At 33.8% G+C, this 13,711-nt stretch overlaps 1 protein-coding gene and 1 pseudogene across 1 annotated transcript; one reads left to right on the top strand and one right to left on the bottom strand.

Annotated features, from left to right (window-relative positions):
* The first annotated feature begins 9,486 nt into the window (after window positions 1-9,486).
* Window positions 9,487-12,814, top strand: LOC145562550 (uncharacterized). Its single transcript, XM_081622857.1, has 6 exons — window positions 9,487-9,654; window positions 9,755-9,810; window positions 10,685-10,808; window positions 10,911-11,017; window positions 12,286-12,361; window positions 12,460-12,814. The coding sequence occupies exons 1-6, from the start codon at window positions 9,573-9,575 to the stop codon at window positions 12,537-12,539; spliced, it is 525 nt and encodes a 174-aa protein (XP_081478983.1). The 5' UTR covers window positions 9,487-9,572; the 3' UTR covers window positions 12,540-12,814.
* An 89-nt stretch (window positions 12,815-12,903) lies between these two features.
* On the bottom strand, window positions 12,904-13,711 carry LOC145562549 (21 kDa protein pseudogene; annotated as a pseudogene).

Here is a 13,711-nt window from a genome sequence, read left to right as displayed (position 1 = left end):
TTTTAGTTCAATTCAGCTCAATAAGTTTAGTTCAATTCTTACCTTAATTTCCTTTTCTCATAAAATATTCAGTTCAGTTCAGTTCAGTTCAACTCAGTTCAGTCAATTAGAACAAGCCCTAAGAGCAAGTTTAAGACTTGGGTGACATCATCATTTTGAGTCTTAAGACTTATGTTTAAGACCTTCCTCATTTTTCTTCTTAAATATCAAGTAAGTCTCAAGTTGAGTCTTGGAATTTCAAGACTCAACTTAAAACTTGAGATTGGGACCCACCTCAAATTTATTTGTATTATCCTTTTTTTTTTCTTACACTTTTCTACATATAAAGAGATTAAAAAAAATATATGTCATATATTTAAGTCTTAGGGCTAAAGTGATAAATTTGGACAAGTTTTAGGGTTTGTTTGGCCAAGCTTTTGGAAAACAGCTTCTGTTTCCTAGAAGTAGTTTTCCAGAAACTATTTCTAAAGAAACACTTGCAAGAAACAGAATTGTTTGGCCCATCAAAAATCAGAAGTGATTCTTAGATTGAGAAACTATTTTACCCTGTTTGGCCTATATTAGTTTTTTTTTTTTTTTTTTTTTTTTTTTTTTTTTTTTTTGTGAGAATGAATTAGTATTAATTTTTTATACATTGTTGTTCATACTAGCTGCTTTTTTTAGCAAATTGTTTATAATATTTTGTAAGATAAAAATTTAATTTAAAATTTGTAACAATTCATAAGTCTAAATACTTAGATTATATTGTCAAAATATAAAAAAAAAAATTCATATCTAAAAGTTTCATATGCTCATAATAACTCATTATTGAAATAGAATGTCTAATATTATTATTCCTAATAAAAGATCCAATAATGTTACAATCCACGACTCACTAGAGAAGTTGCAATATTGTAGCGAATAGATTCCATACTAAAATCATCCATCGATCCATAATGTTCTTTAAGAGTAGTTACCGAGTTGCCTCTAATTTCCTCATCCCCTTCAACTTCAGGTATATAATAAGGATCTGCATCACATTTATCAAATTGCAAATCTTCAGCTTCATGTTAAACATAAGAGTACTCATATGGTTTTAATTATAATATCTCGATTTTAGATATTTAGAAACATAATAATATAAGAGTACATATAGGGGACAACAAACTTGGCAGGGGAAGAGGACAAGTGAGATTATACTCCACTGAAGAAAGGGGAGAATTACTTGTAGAGATGATTTGCTAATGTAATGAGTAGATAACAAATTGCAACGTTAGTGAACTTTAATTTGGGTAGCTTTTTGTAATATATAAAGAAAATGGAATCATTCTTGCTAATTAGTAGATGACAAATTACAATGTGGTTAAGCAAAGTATTATTCTTTGACCTTGAATAATTTTTTTGCAAAGGTATAACTAACAAAGATTATTCTTATAAATTACAACATGATAATGCAAAGCAATGGCTAACAAAAATTTCAGTACGATGCTAGCATACACCTCAAATCTAGCAATCATTCTTAAATAATTTTTCTCCCAACCCACCATAGTATAGAATAGACCTGGCAAATGGGTCATTCGGGTCGGGTATGGGTCGGGTCATTTCAGGTCGGGTCAATTTCGGGTCAAAAAGTTATCGGGTCAAGTTCGGGTCGGGTCGGGTCATTTCGGGTTTCGGGTTGATTTCGGGTCGACTGATAATCGGGTCGGGTCGGGTATCGGGTCAACACTTCGGGTCGAGATCGGGTCGGGTCGAGTTTGGGTCGGGTGAGTTCGGGTCGGGTCAATTTTCGGGTCGGGTCAGTTCGGGTCGGGTCAATTTTCGGGTCCAAAATTCGGGTCAACTTCGGGTCGAGTCATATTCGGGTCGATGCATTGGGTTAAATTCAACTCTGTATATATATTTATTTATTTTTTGACGAGAAACTCACTATATTTATTATTTACTATTTAGTAAGGCTACTTTTTTCATGGAATATACCAATATAGTAATTGTTAGACTTTTATTGACGTTTTTTTTTTTTTGGTGTTTAGATTGAGAATCAATTTCAGGATCTCCTGAAACTAAGAGGGATGCTCTAACTAATTGAGTTATACCTCACTCTCTTATTGACCTTAGTTTTAATACTCTTATTATCATTGTCACTGTTGTAATAATTTCTTTGTATTATTCTTATAATAATCTATAATATAATCTATGTTTTTTAAGTGCTCCATTAATTTTAACTGGACATACATTGATACATGTATGCAGGCATGCCAGTGCAGGAAATTGATCAATAATGGACTTCCTATTATAATTATCAGTAATTTACATTATAAAATTTTACCAATTGAATATTCTTAAAATATTTATTGTGGTGGCGATTTCAACAAGTACACACAATGACACAAGAGTGACAAGACTATATTTTTTCTAATAAAGACTTAAAGAGTAGTAGCGTGGATGGACACCAAGTACACTTACTCGCGTTGTGAACTTTTCTTAACCGATTCGATCAGATATATGTTATGACATGCTTCGTTTGAAATTAAATTTACTGCTAAATTGCAAATTAGGAGGTCAAACCAGCCAACATATACTCAATTTTATTTTTGTGACCGATTCAATCAAAAATAGGTTATAACATGCTTCGTTTGATAAAAAATTTATTGTTAATTAGGAATTCAAGTCAACTTAAACTCAGTTGTAATTAGTTCTTAAAATTACATGCTTTAATGTATAATAATATATGTGATCAAGTACTTAAACATAAGGGTGGAAAACGACACAAAATTTAATTATAAAGTTGATTAACAACATTATTGTAAACATATCCGATTCCAATCAATTGTTTTCAAACGAAACTCATAACAAGGTTTTTCCTGTTCAAGGTAATTTGATCTCAAATTCAAACTTGATAAGATTAGATTAAAGCTTTTTCGGGCTACTTAATAGCTCAGTCTCCGACTCTCCGGTCTAAATTACTTCATAGGATGTCTCATCACTATTAGTCTATTATGAATTAATGAATTATGAAGTATTGCAGTTATCAGTTATGCAACTATGCTTGTATCTATCTACTAGTCTACTACTCAATTAAACAACTAAACTAATGTAATAAATGAATATTACTTTTTGATTGAATATAAGATTTATCGTGCATTATATATTGATGTTTATATTTATAAAAAGAAAAAATTTATTAAATTATAAACTTATAATGACTGAGTGTTGGGTAATTGGTGCACAGTTGGCCAGTTGCACATAATATGATACTTCCTCTGTTTCTTTTTAGTTGACACGTTTCTTTAGTCATGTTTGCTGATGCATAACTTCAACCATTTATATCCTTAATCACCGATAATAAAAAATTATGAAAAGTTGATATTTTGAAAATAAATATCGTGACGAATGTTACAAGATCCCACATACTATATTTTTCATTACATATAAAACACAAAATACGGTCAAAGAGGAGTGTGTGAATAAAGTCAAAACGTGTCAACTAAAAAAAACGAAGGTATTATTAATTAAGTGAAATATTCTCATATTCAGATAATCATATGTAAGATTACGAACACACTGTTGATCAATTAAAAATTTTCAAAATTTCAATTTTAACAAAGTTACAACTTAAAAGTGAAAATTTAAGAGGGAAACAAAAATAAACATTTAACTTGGTTAAAAATTGTGGGAAATTCTTCCCCCCCCAAATGGCTAAAACTCTAAAAGTATTTCATTATGAGGATAATTGGTAAATTATAAGCGGGAATACTCCCTCCAAATTTCCACGAGTGAAAGGATAATTGGTAAAGTGACGAAATTAAGTAAATTCTAAAATACAAAAAACAAAAATAAAGTAAAACAATAAGAAAGAAAAAAAAAATCTACAGCCCTAGAATCTTCCTCACTTCCTCAGCCGTTTTCATTTTTCATTCCATCCATTACTCCATTGAAGTCCAATCTCTCTCTTTTGTGTTCACTGACTTCACTCTTCTCTAATCTCTATTCTCTACACACTTAATCTCATTTTCCATTCAAGCGTTTTTTACTCAAGTGGCCTAGAAGATTTCGTATTCCCAGAATCTCAGGTAATTTACTTCTATTTCTTAGATCTGATATAATGTATATTGAATTAATCTCTGATGATTCGGAAAATAGTTTATCTGCTTAGGTTGACTGCTTTACTTTTAATTTAGAGATTAATGATCAAATCCTTTCAATTCTTTCATTATCTTTGTTTAACTATGCAAAGCATAAGTATCTCTGTGCTCACCTAGCTCCTGATCACCAAAAAGGCGAGATGACAGCTTTTTATGGTTGTAGCTTGTAGGTTTGCTGTAATTTAGAAGATGTGAATTGGAATCTGAGATTTTTGAGCTTTCTTCTGAATGTGTAGGAATGGCGTACAACAAATTAGTTTTTTAAAAAAAAAAAAAATTCAATTGGGGGTTTCTATGGGATAAATCTTAATGCATTAGATAAATTCTGACGGTATTTCTCTCTTATTCTAAATTTATTGAGTTTTATAAGAATGAATCATATTAATTTGTATTGCATTTTGTTTATTATATATAAATCTGTGCTTTATTTTTTGGGGTTAACTTATTTTTGTGTTAGATCTGTTTTAGAGTGATTAATGAGATAGAAATTGATGTAATGATTGATGGGGTTTTGAGCTTATTTCAATTGTCCATTATGTGGTTTGGTATGCAAATGGAAGAGTCCATTCGATTGATTAAACAACTAAACTGCAAGCAAGCTGCATTCTAACAAACAAATATCTTTTATAAGTGTGTTGACATGGCCTTAATTTGAATGTATATAAAAACAGAAGGTTGATTTTCCCTTTTTGATTGGTTTAGATATTATTATTTTGTCTCCACTGCAACATTTCAAATTCTGTGTGGATATTAGTTTCAGAATTATGATTCAAATATTTGAACATTATTGGATAAGAGATGCTACACCTTATCTTAATCTGACAATAACTAATGATATTATTCTTGCTTATTTTGCAGCAATGGATGATCATATTATTTATGACGAGCCTATTATTTCACCAGAGGGTACAGAGGATGAGTGTACACCAGAGGAAGGAGCCAATGTTCGTACACAAGAGGAAGAAGACGGTGATCCTGAACTTACAGTTGAAAACAACAATGTGAGCACTATGGAATCTGGATTTCAAGCTGTAGAAAAGAAACGGAGTCTAGTTTGGCTGGAATTCCTCACGTTTGACAAGACGGAATCTAGTGATGGGAAACAGAGGTCAATTTGCAAACATTGCCAGAAAGCATCCTTCATAACCGACCCCCATTATGGAACCCAAAATATGCAAAGACATCTCAGAAAATGCAGTGCATATGAGAAATATATGAAAAACCAAGGAGGAAACGCTTCAAACAAAGGTAAAATCTTTAACCAAATTGTGTACAGAAATCTGGTAGCTAAAGCAATAATAAAACATGGGTATGCTTTCTCTTGGGTTGAGCATGATGGTAATAGAGAAATTCATGCATATTTAAGTGATGATGTAAAATTCATTTGTAGGAACACTGCTAAAGCTGATTGTTTAAATATGCATAAAACTTTGAAGGCCCAGTTAAAGGAAACTCTAAGTAAAGTCTCTAGTCGTATCTCATTAACATGTGATATGTGGACCTCTTGTCAAACAGAGGGATATTTGTGTCTGACAGCTCACTATGTGGATGATAATTGGAAATTAATTAGTACAGTGCTTAACTTTAGTCATATTGATTCACCACACACTGGAAAGACCATGTATTCTGCTGTGTTGTCCATGCTTCAAGATTGGGGTATTGATGATAAGATTTTTTGCTTCACATTAGACAATGCCTCTAGTAATGATAGAATGCAAGACTATTTGAAGGAAACTCTACTTGCACGAGATGCTTTATTGTATAATGGTGAGTTTTTTCATGTACGATGTGCTGCACATGTATTAAATCTCATTGTTAAAGATGGACTTAAGGTCATTGAACATATAGTTGAGAAAGTAAGACATTGTGTGAAGAAGGTAAAATATTCTGAAACAAGAAAAAACACTTTTCGATCTTGTGTAAGTCTAGCTAAGATAAAAGAAACAAAATCATTGTGGCTTGATGTTCCTACGAGGTGGAATTCTACATACATGATGCTTGATAGGGCTATCTTATATCGTGAGGCTTTTAGGGAGATGTCTGAAGTTCAAAAATGGTGTCCTACCTCTGAAGAGTGGGATGTTCTTGAGAAGATTCGAGATGTTTTAGAACCCTTTTATGAGATAACTAAGATGTTTTCGGGAAGTGAGTATCCTACCTCAAATCTTTATTTTGGGAATGTTTGGAAGATTCTCATGCTTTTGATAGAGTTGGAGCACGATGATGATGATGTTTTGAGGACAATGGCAATAGAAATGAAGAGCAAGTTTGATAAGTATTGGTTTAACTCAGAACAAGATGATTATGGCATGTTATTTGCGTTTGCTATGATTCTTGATCCTCGTTGCAAATTATCAGTGCTAAAGTTTTGTTATGAAAACATATTTGGAGATGTTGAGGCTACCTTGAGAGTTAGTGATCTCCATCTTAAGTTGGAGAAATTTTATAAGCTATATGCCCAAACTGGAACATCATCAACATTGAACAACAACACTCATATGGCACATGCCTCACATTCCAGAGCCTCCATAAGCAGCACTTCAACTGGAAACCGCAAGCGAAAATTCGACTATTTTGCGGTAATTGTAATTGTTCTTCTGTTTTTTTAATCCTTTTGATTATCCTTCATTCTTAATCTATTGATTAGACTTTTTTTACATATTTGGATTCTGTTTTTCTTGTGTTTACTTTATTTAATCTGTCAATTATAATCCTTTTGATTATCCTTCATTCTTAATCTATTGATTAGACTGTTTTTTACATGTTTGCCTTCTGTTTTTCTTGTGTTTACTTTATTTTTTCTGTCAATTACTGGTTTTTTTTAAGATTATAAGTTAAGTTTATGTTATAAGTTAAGTAGTTGTTATTAAGATTATAAGTTAAGTTTATGTTATAAGTTAAGTAGTTGTTATTAAGATTATAAGTTAAGTTTATGTTGTTTTGTTTGGTGATGTGTTTTATGGTTTGTCGTTGACTCGTTGTGTTGAATACAGGAATATGACGATAAAGAGGCCTCATCTTCTTTTGGTGAGAGGTCAATATTGGATGTTTACCTTGAGGACCCTAAACTAGATCGGAAAGCGGAGCTTGACATATTAGCTTTTTGGAAAGAAAATGAGCATCGATATAAAGGCCTTTCTCATTTGGCTAGAGATATTTTGGCCGTGCCCCTGACAACCGTCGCTTCCGAATCAACTTTCAGCATTGGGAGTCGAGTATTGAATAAATGGAAAAGTTCATCAATTCCTGAAAATGTGGAGGCTTTAATAACAACTCGTAGTTGGATGTACTCTTTTGAAAGTAAGTATTTTATTATATTTTTTTAAAATATGTATATTCATGTTCCTACGTTTTTCAGAGTTGTACATTCTTGTTTCTTTATTTTTGCATTTATAGTGTATTACTGTATTTGCTTATATTATTGTTTTTATATTTATGTAGCAAATGAGGATGATGGATTTTTTGGTTCTTATGTGGATTGGGCGGCGACTCCAAGTGTTAAATGTCAACAATTTCAAGAGTCGAATATTGGAGTATAATTATTTAGAATATTTTGTAATTTCATTTGGTATTGAACATTATGTTATGTACGCATTATTATTGTACTATTTTTTTCTCTAGACTGGTGAGAATTGTGACTTTTATTTCAAGCTTTAGTAAATTTTTTCTTAATTTTATGGACAAACTCCGTAGAATAGTCGTTAAATTTCAATCTTTTTACGAATTTTTAATAACTTATAAAGAGAATAGGCCGAAGAAATCGAGAAAAGTAATGCTCAAAATATGTAAATTACTTACACTGTTACACATTACAGATTAATAAAAAAAAATTAAGTCAGTTTAATTGCGGTTATTTTCTATTTCGGTTTGCTCAGGTCAAGTCTTTAGCTTAAATAGATTCTGGTCATTTCAGGTATAAGGTAATTTTAGTTAGGGTCACTTTGGGTTTCGAGTCTATTTGGGTCAATTAATTCAAGTTAAAGGTCGGGTCACTTTGGGTATCGGGTCAACTTCGGGTCGGGTCAACTTCGGGTCTCGGGTCACTTCGGGTCTCGGGTCAACTTCGGGTCGGGTTATTTCGGGTCTCGGGTCAACTTCGGGTCGGGTCATTTCGGGTCGGGTCGTTTCGGGTCGGGTCACTTCGGGTTTCGGGTCAAGGTCGGGTCAATTCCACTTCGGGTCGGGTATGGGTCGGGTCGGGTTGATTTCGGGTTTCGGGTCAATTTCGGGTCACTGTTTTCGGGTCGATTTCGGGTCATGGGTCGGGTCATTCGGGTCGGGTCATCGGGTCTGGGTCAGGATTGCCAGGTCTAGTATAGAAACACCAATTCAGATTAGAAAATTATAGATGCAATATCTATTTTCCACCCCACCACAGTAGATTTGAAACTAATTACAACATTGTAAAATTAATACACACAAACCCAAATTTAGAAAATTAATTAATAATCAGAAAACCCCATTACCATATATGAAAATAAATAAACTCTCATATCTAATTGACAACGAAAGAACCCAATTATCATACATAGAATCAAAATTGCAATTTCAAGATCGATTCTTGGACCAATTTTCAAACCTCATTAGTTGTACTTCTTGTGCGTGAAGTATTGGGATGATTTGGATGAGGAGAGCCACTGAGATTCATATCTTTCTCCTAACTCAAAATCAATGACAGAAATTAGGGTTCTACCCACAAAAGTGAAGAAAATTCCTTAAATGTAAAAAATTACCTTATCATTGCTTGGTTGTGTCCTCTTAGGTGGACGAAAAAGTAGCGGCGGTGGTTTGGGAGGACCAGATTGCATGTTGCCGGCGACGTTTCACCTTGGAGAAGAAGGGTCCGGGTTTATGAGAGAGAAAGAGCTCGAGTATATGTTTATGAGAGAGGAGAGAGAGAAGAGTAGGAGTTTCTTTTTTTCTTTTTAGATGGGATATTGTATGTCTTTTTCTAAAATGTTGGGGGTGTTTTTGTCAATAAAAAAAATTTCATTAAACTGAAAAAATGCTCCCCGAGAAACTGTATTTGAGAAGCTCCAAATTGGTGCTTCTCATTCTAGCCTTTTTAGAAGTTTTTTTTGGGCTTCTTATAAAAGTGTTTTTGTTTCTATAATTTCCCTTGTTTGGCCCACTTTCTATTTCTTGAATTGAGAAACACTTTTAGAAACTAGGCCAAACAACTCTTTAGTGAGTCTTATAAAGAATTTAATGACATTATTTTCAATGGAGACCACAAAAGATGACGTCACATTCAAATCTTAAGACTTGGGGCTAAACTTGCTTTAACTCCACGCGAAATCTTGATCTACATTTACAGATTTACCCATTAGCCCACAAGTCATACCCATAACTGTAAATTAATTCCGCCGCGTTTTCCCCGAGAAAGGAAAAAGAAGTGACAACTCCACAACCGGAGCAGCAACCAAGAGGAAGAGTGCGTGAGAGAGAATGCAGCAGAGGAGATCGGCCGCCGGCAGGCCATCAGGAACTGATGGCTCCGACTTTTCCTATCGCATGGTGGTTGATTCCAGTAATATCCCCTTTTCTCATACAATTTTGATTTCTTTTGTAAAAATTTGACCTTTCTGTTTTCTTACATTTGTTTGTTCTTGTTGAAATCTCATCAATAGGGTACACTAAAGTTGCCAAAGGGAAGTCTCGTCTCTCTCTTCTCCTCTTAATTCAGGTAATAATTCTCTTAATTTCTATGATTGTAGCTTCCCATTCATAATTTTAAGGATTTGGTAGAAGATGAGTTGGGTAAATTGAAACAAAAAAGTGAACTTTGATGATAATTATGCTACAAATTAGGGATTTTTTTTTTTAATTGGGGGGAAATTGAATGGTTAAAGATGCAAAATTTAATGACATTGTGGAATTTAGTCAGTGGGTATTGAATTTATGTGAAATTGGTTTATGGGTATTCTCTGCTCATGTGTTTAATTGGATCTAACTAATCTGAAATGTTGATTATTCGGACATTAGCATTTGAAATTAAGCGTGATTTCTATTTAATCTTGTTTCCCATCTAGGTATACATTCTGGTTGGCAAATCAAAGTTTTAGCCCTTTATTTGCTTCTTAAGTTCATTTAAGGTGTTGGAATTTTAGCAGGCTTCTTGATTAGAGTTCTTGCAATCCTCTGAACTTCTGAAGTTAATACATTGCACTTGTTGATGTTTTAGATTCTTATGGTCTTTATTATTAGTGTTTGTCTATTAATTTGTCCCTTATCTGTTTTTAGATCCTTTGTGAAAAGAGAAGATAATCAGTTTAACACCTTACCAAAGTAGTTTCCTTGATTGAGTACCAATTTTTGTTGGGTAGGACATGAATGTTAACTGTAGAGATAGTGCTTATGGCATTTCTAGTTTCATTGCATATTATGATGGTGAAGTCACTGGAGTGATCTCAGTGTTAACTTTTCTGTTGCATATTTGCTAGGAGTAATTCATTGCTTTTTCAGCTTGATATCAAATTTGACATTATACCCTTGTCAACTGGGAAATTTGGTTATCGTTTAGGTTGTTTTCTAACACATTCCCGGATTTGGTCATGCAGGGTCTCATCTTATTTGTTGGTGCCATTTTAATGTTGTTACCAATGATAAAGGGAGAAGATTCTGATGTGCTCCGTCTTTCATCAGTTATTCTCAATTTTCTTTCTCTTCTTGTTTGTGAATTAGGTCAGTATTCTATTTTACGTGTGCATGGATGTGTTCTGTACATGTTTCTGCGAATCATTTTGCATTGGTATGTGTATCTCATTCTAATTTCATGTATTGTAGGTCGTAGGCAAAGCCGATCAACATTGTTGAATATTTACTTGATTGTCTCGTTTGTAGCAGTGGGCCTCTCAGTAGCTTGTGTAATGAAGACCAATCTCCTATTTGAGGTAATTTCTCTTTCTTAATAGCGAGCATAACCTGGATAAGTTTCAAACATCTTCTGAATTCCGAAAACTGGACAGTTGCATATTGTATAGTAGCTCTTCACAAGTTTGAAGAGGTTATTCATCAACATTATAGTTAGTCCAATGCCTCTATTAGCTAGTAATAGTCTCAATAGTGATATTGAAATTTTGTTCGAAGCTTTTTCCTAGAAGAGACGAAAGAGAGGTTTGCTGATGAGATTCGGAAATTTTCTCGGATGAATAAAGATTTAGCTGTCAATTTTATGTAGTTCAAGCTTGAAGAATTGAAGTGGATTGCTAGGCTTTATTATTAACATGCACTCATAAACTGATAAACCTCAATTCCTTAGAATTTTTTTTGGTGTTGTCTCAGTTCTCATTGTTGTTTCCCACTTTCTTTCTTGCACCATACGTTCGAGTATTATTAGTGTTAGAGTTAAGACTATAGTTTTGCCAGCCGACTATGAATACAATACAACTGGTAAGGTGAATATTTGATGGCTGCTCATTACATCATGGCTAGGACTTTTGGTGGTTTGATTGTGTGCGGCTGTGTGCAAACTGAAGAATTAGGCGAAGTATTCAGTGGATAACCATTTTAGCCATTCTTTGCCTACATCCTTAAAGATAGGTAGTAGTGGCTGTAGCATCCAATCATCGATTTTACTATGGCTCATGATCTTGTGCTTTTTAAGAGGTGATTTGGAAGTCAACATACCCCATTGCTTTTGTGTGAACCGGGCAACCGGCATGCATGGGTGATAGTCTCAAAAGTATCTAGGCCTCATGGAGTTCTTTATTGGAGTTGCATAAATTAGTAGACAGAAAGCTTTTGTTGACTCTTTCATAAAAATGTCAGTCCTCTTACCCTGCTCAAAGAAGTGAACTCAGATGGCTTGCTTTAATCACTTGTGCCTGCATGAAGAAGTTATGCCTGTTTTCTTCTAATTTTTTCTTGGAAAGAAGTGAGACTTCATGGGGGATCTGTATGTTTCAGTGTTTCTGGCTGAAACGAAGTGCCAAGTTTCCACATCCATGTTAGAGCATTAAAATTGCAACATGGGTGCTAAAGTTGAAACAAAGAGTTTGAGTTACACAGGGAATACAATTAAGTTCCACGATATACATATAGCATAGGGTACCAAGTCTTCGTTTCTCAGCATTCTGCTGCTCCTTTTCTGTATTAGCTAGTATTTATTGTAATTGTCCTAGTCCCAATTATCTGATCCTTATGCTTATGTGATGTAAAGGTTATTCAAAATGGGGTTGCGAACTGTTGGGAAAAACAAAGCTTGCAGCTCATTGAAGCTCTTCGTGTTTTCATTGGTAACTTTATTTACTTCCTCCTCTCACTATTTCATAAACAGTATAGGTAATTAACTAGGTCTGGTCATTGATTACTGTCTATAATTTGAATACTACAGATTTGTTGGTGAAGATAGTTGCTGCGACTACCACTAGATCTCTGATTTATAACATGTCTCCTCCTAAAAGATCATCTTGACCTTCCGCCTTCAACTGATTATATATTGTTAGAGGAGTCCTTTCCGGGCTTTTGTTGAACTTTTCAAACTTAAAGTTTCATTGATACCAGAAACTACAGGGTTTCTAAAGTTCCAATACGGCAGTACCAAATTTTGTGAATCTTTAGCTCTAAAATCTTGTCATTTGTATACTGCTTTACTGAATTGTGAAAGGTTAATTTTGTAAGGTTATAATTTCGAATTACTGCTGTAAAAATGACATTACATTTTAAAACAGGTTTTGAATCTCTCAAAATCTTATCTTGAATTTTTTTTAACCTAAAGTTTGTCATGTAATCAAGCTTTTGTATGTTAAAATAAATCTCGCGATTACGGCTGTCCTGCTTCAATAAAAGATCTAATTTATTAATCACTCATACAGTATATATATTACAATTCAACATGGTGAACAAAATCAACCTAGATTTTCTAATACACTCACTATTTATCATAAAATATTACCACTCTAAGAAAAATATTTACCTAGCTCATTAACTATGCATGGATGAAGCATAACGGTTGATCAAAGCCAAGGAATTACTAGTAAGATGACAAATAGTCACAATTTTTCCTCTCACAACACTCTTCAACTTTCCATCCATGATCTTTCCATCAAATCCAGCCGTACACGTGTCCGCATCGGTCAATGCAGCACTCACCCAAGTTTGTATATCATTCATCATAAGCCCTACTTTCTTACTACCCTTCATATGATTCATCTCCTTGATGGATTTTTGAAGCTCACTTACTGCATCATTTAGTTCTTCCAAACAGTCCTTCATAGCACCTGCCTCCCTTGGCCGTATTCCCGGGCCATTCGACATCCTAGATATCATCGCAGTTGTGGTCCTGGTGGTGGCTAAGGTCACCGAGAGGGCGGCATTTGCAAGCATTTGAGGATTTGTTTGGATGTCACTTGCATAGGTTGAAAGGGAGTTGTAGCAAAGTTCAGGATAAAGTGTTGACTTGCATGATGTTTTAAGAAAATCTGTGTATATAGGACGATGGATTGCTAAAATTGAGCTAATTTGTGAAGCAAGGCTAATTATGGTAAGAAAAGCAGTAAAATGCTTTGAATAAGATATGCTTTTCATCATATTTTTGTATTATTTTGGTTTCTAGGATAATTTTATGTTTGATTTTGAGATGATGA

Source organism: Chenopodium album, chromosome 10 (genome assembly GCF_948465745.1).
Source record: "Chenopodium album chromosome 10, dcCheAlbu1.1, whole genome shotgun sequence".
NCBI lineage: Eukaryota > Viridiplantae > Streptophyta > Magnoliopsida > Caryophyllales > Amaranthaceae > Chenopodium > Chenopodium album.
Note: the sequence above shows the minus strand (reverse complement) of the source record. Positions and strands in the feature narration are given on the sequence as shown.

Bases quoted from the DNA above. Each gene is read 5' to 3' on its own strand.
- LOC145562550 (XM_081622857.1), top strand. From the start codon at position 9,573: ATGCAGCAGAGGAGATCGGCCGCCGGCAGGCCATCAGGAACTGATGGC. The intron at 9,811-10,684 runs GTAATAATTCTC...TTGGTCATGCAG, and splicing joins CTCTTCTCCTCTTAATTCAG to GGTCTCATCTTATTTGTTGG. The intron at 12,362-12,459 runs GTAACTTTATTT...TGAATACTACAG, and splicing joins AGCTCTTCGTGTTTTCATTG to ATTTGTTGGTGAAGATAGTT.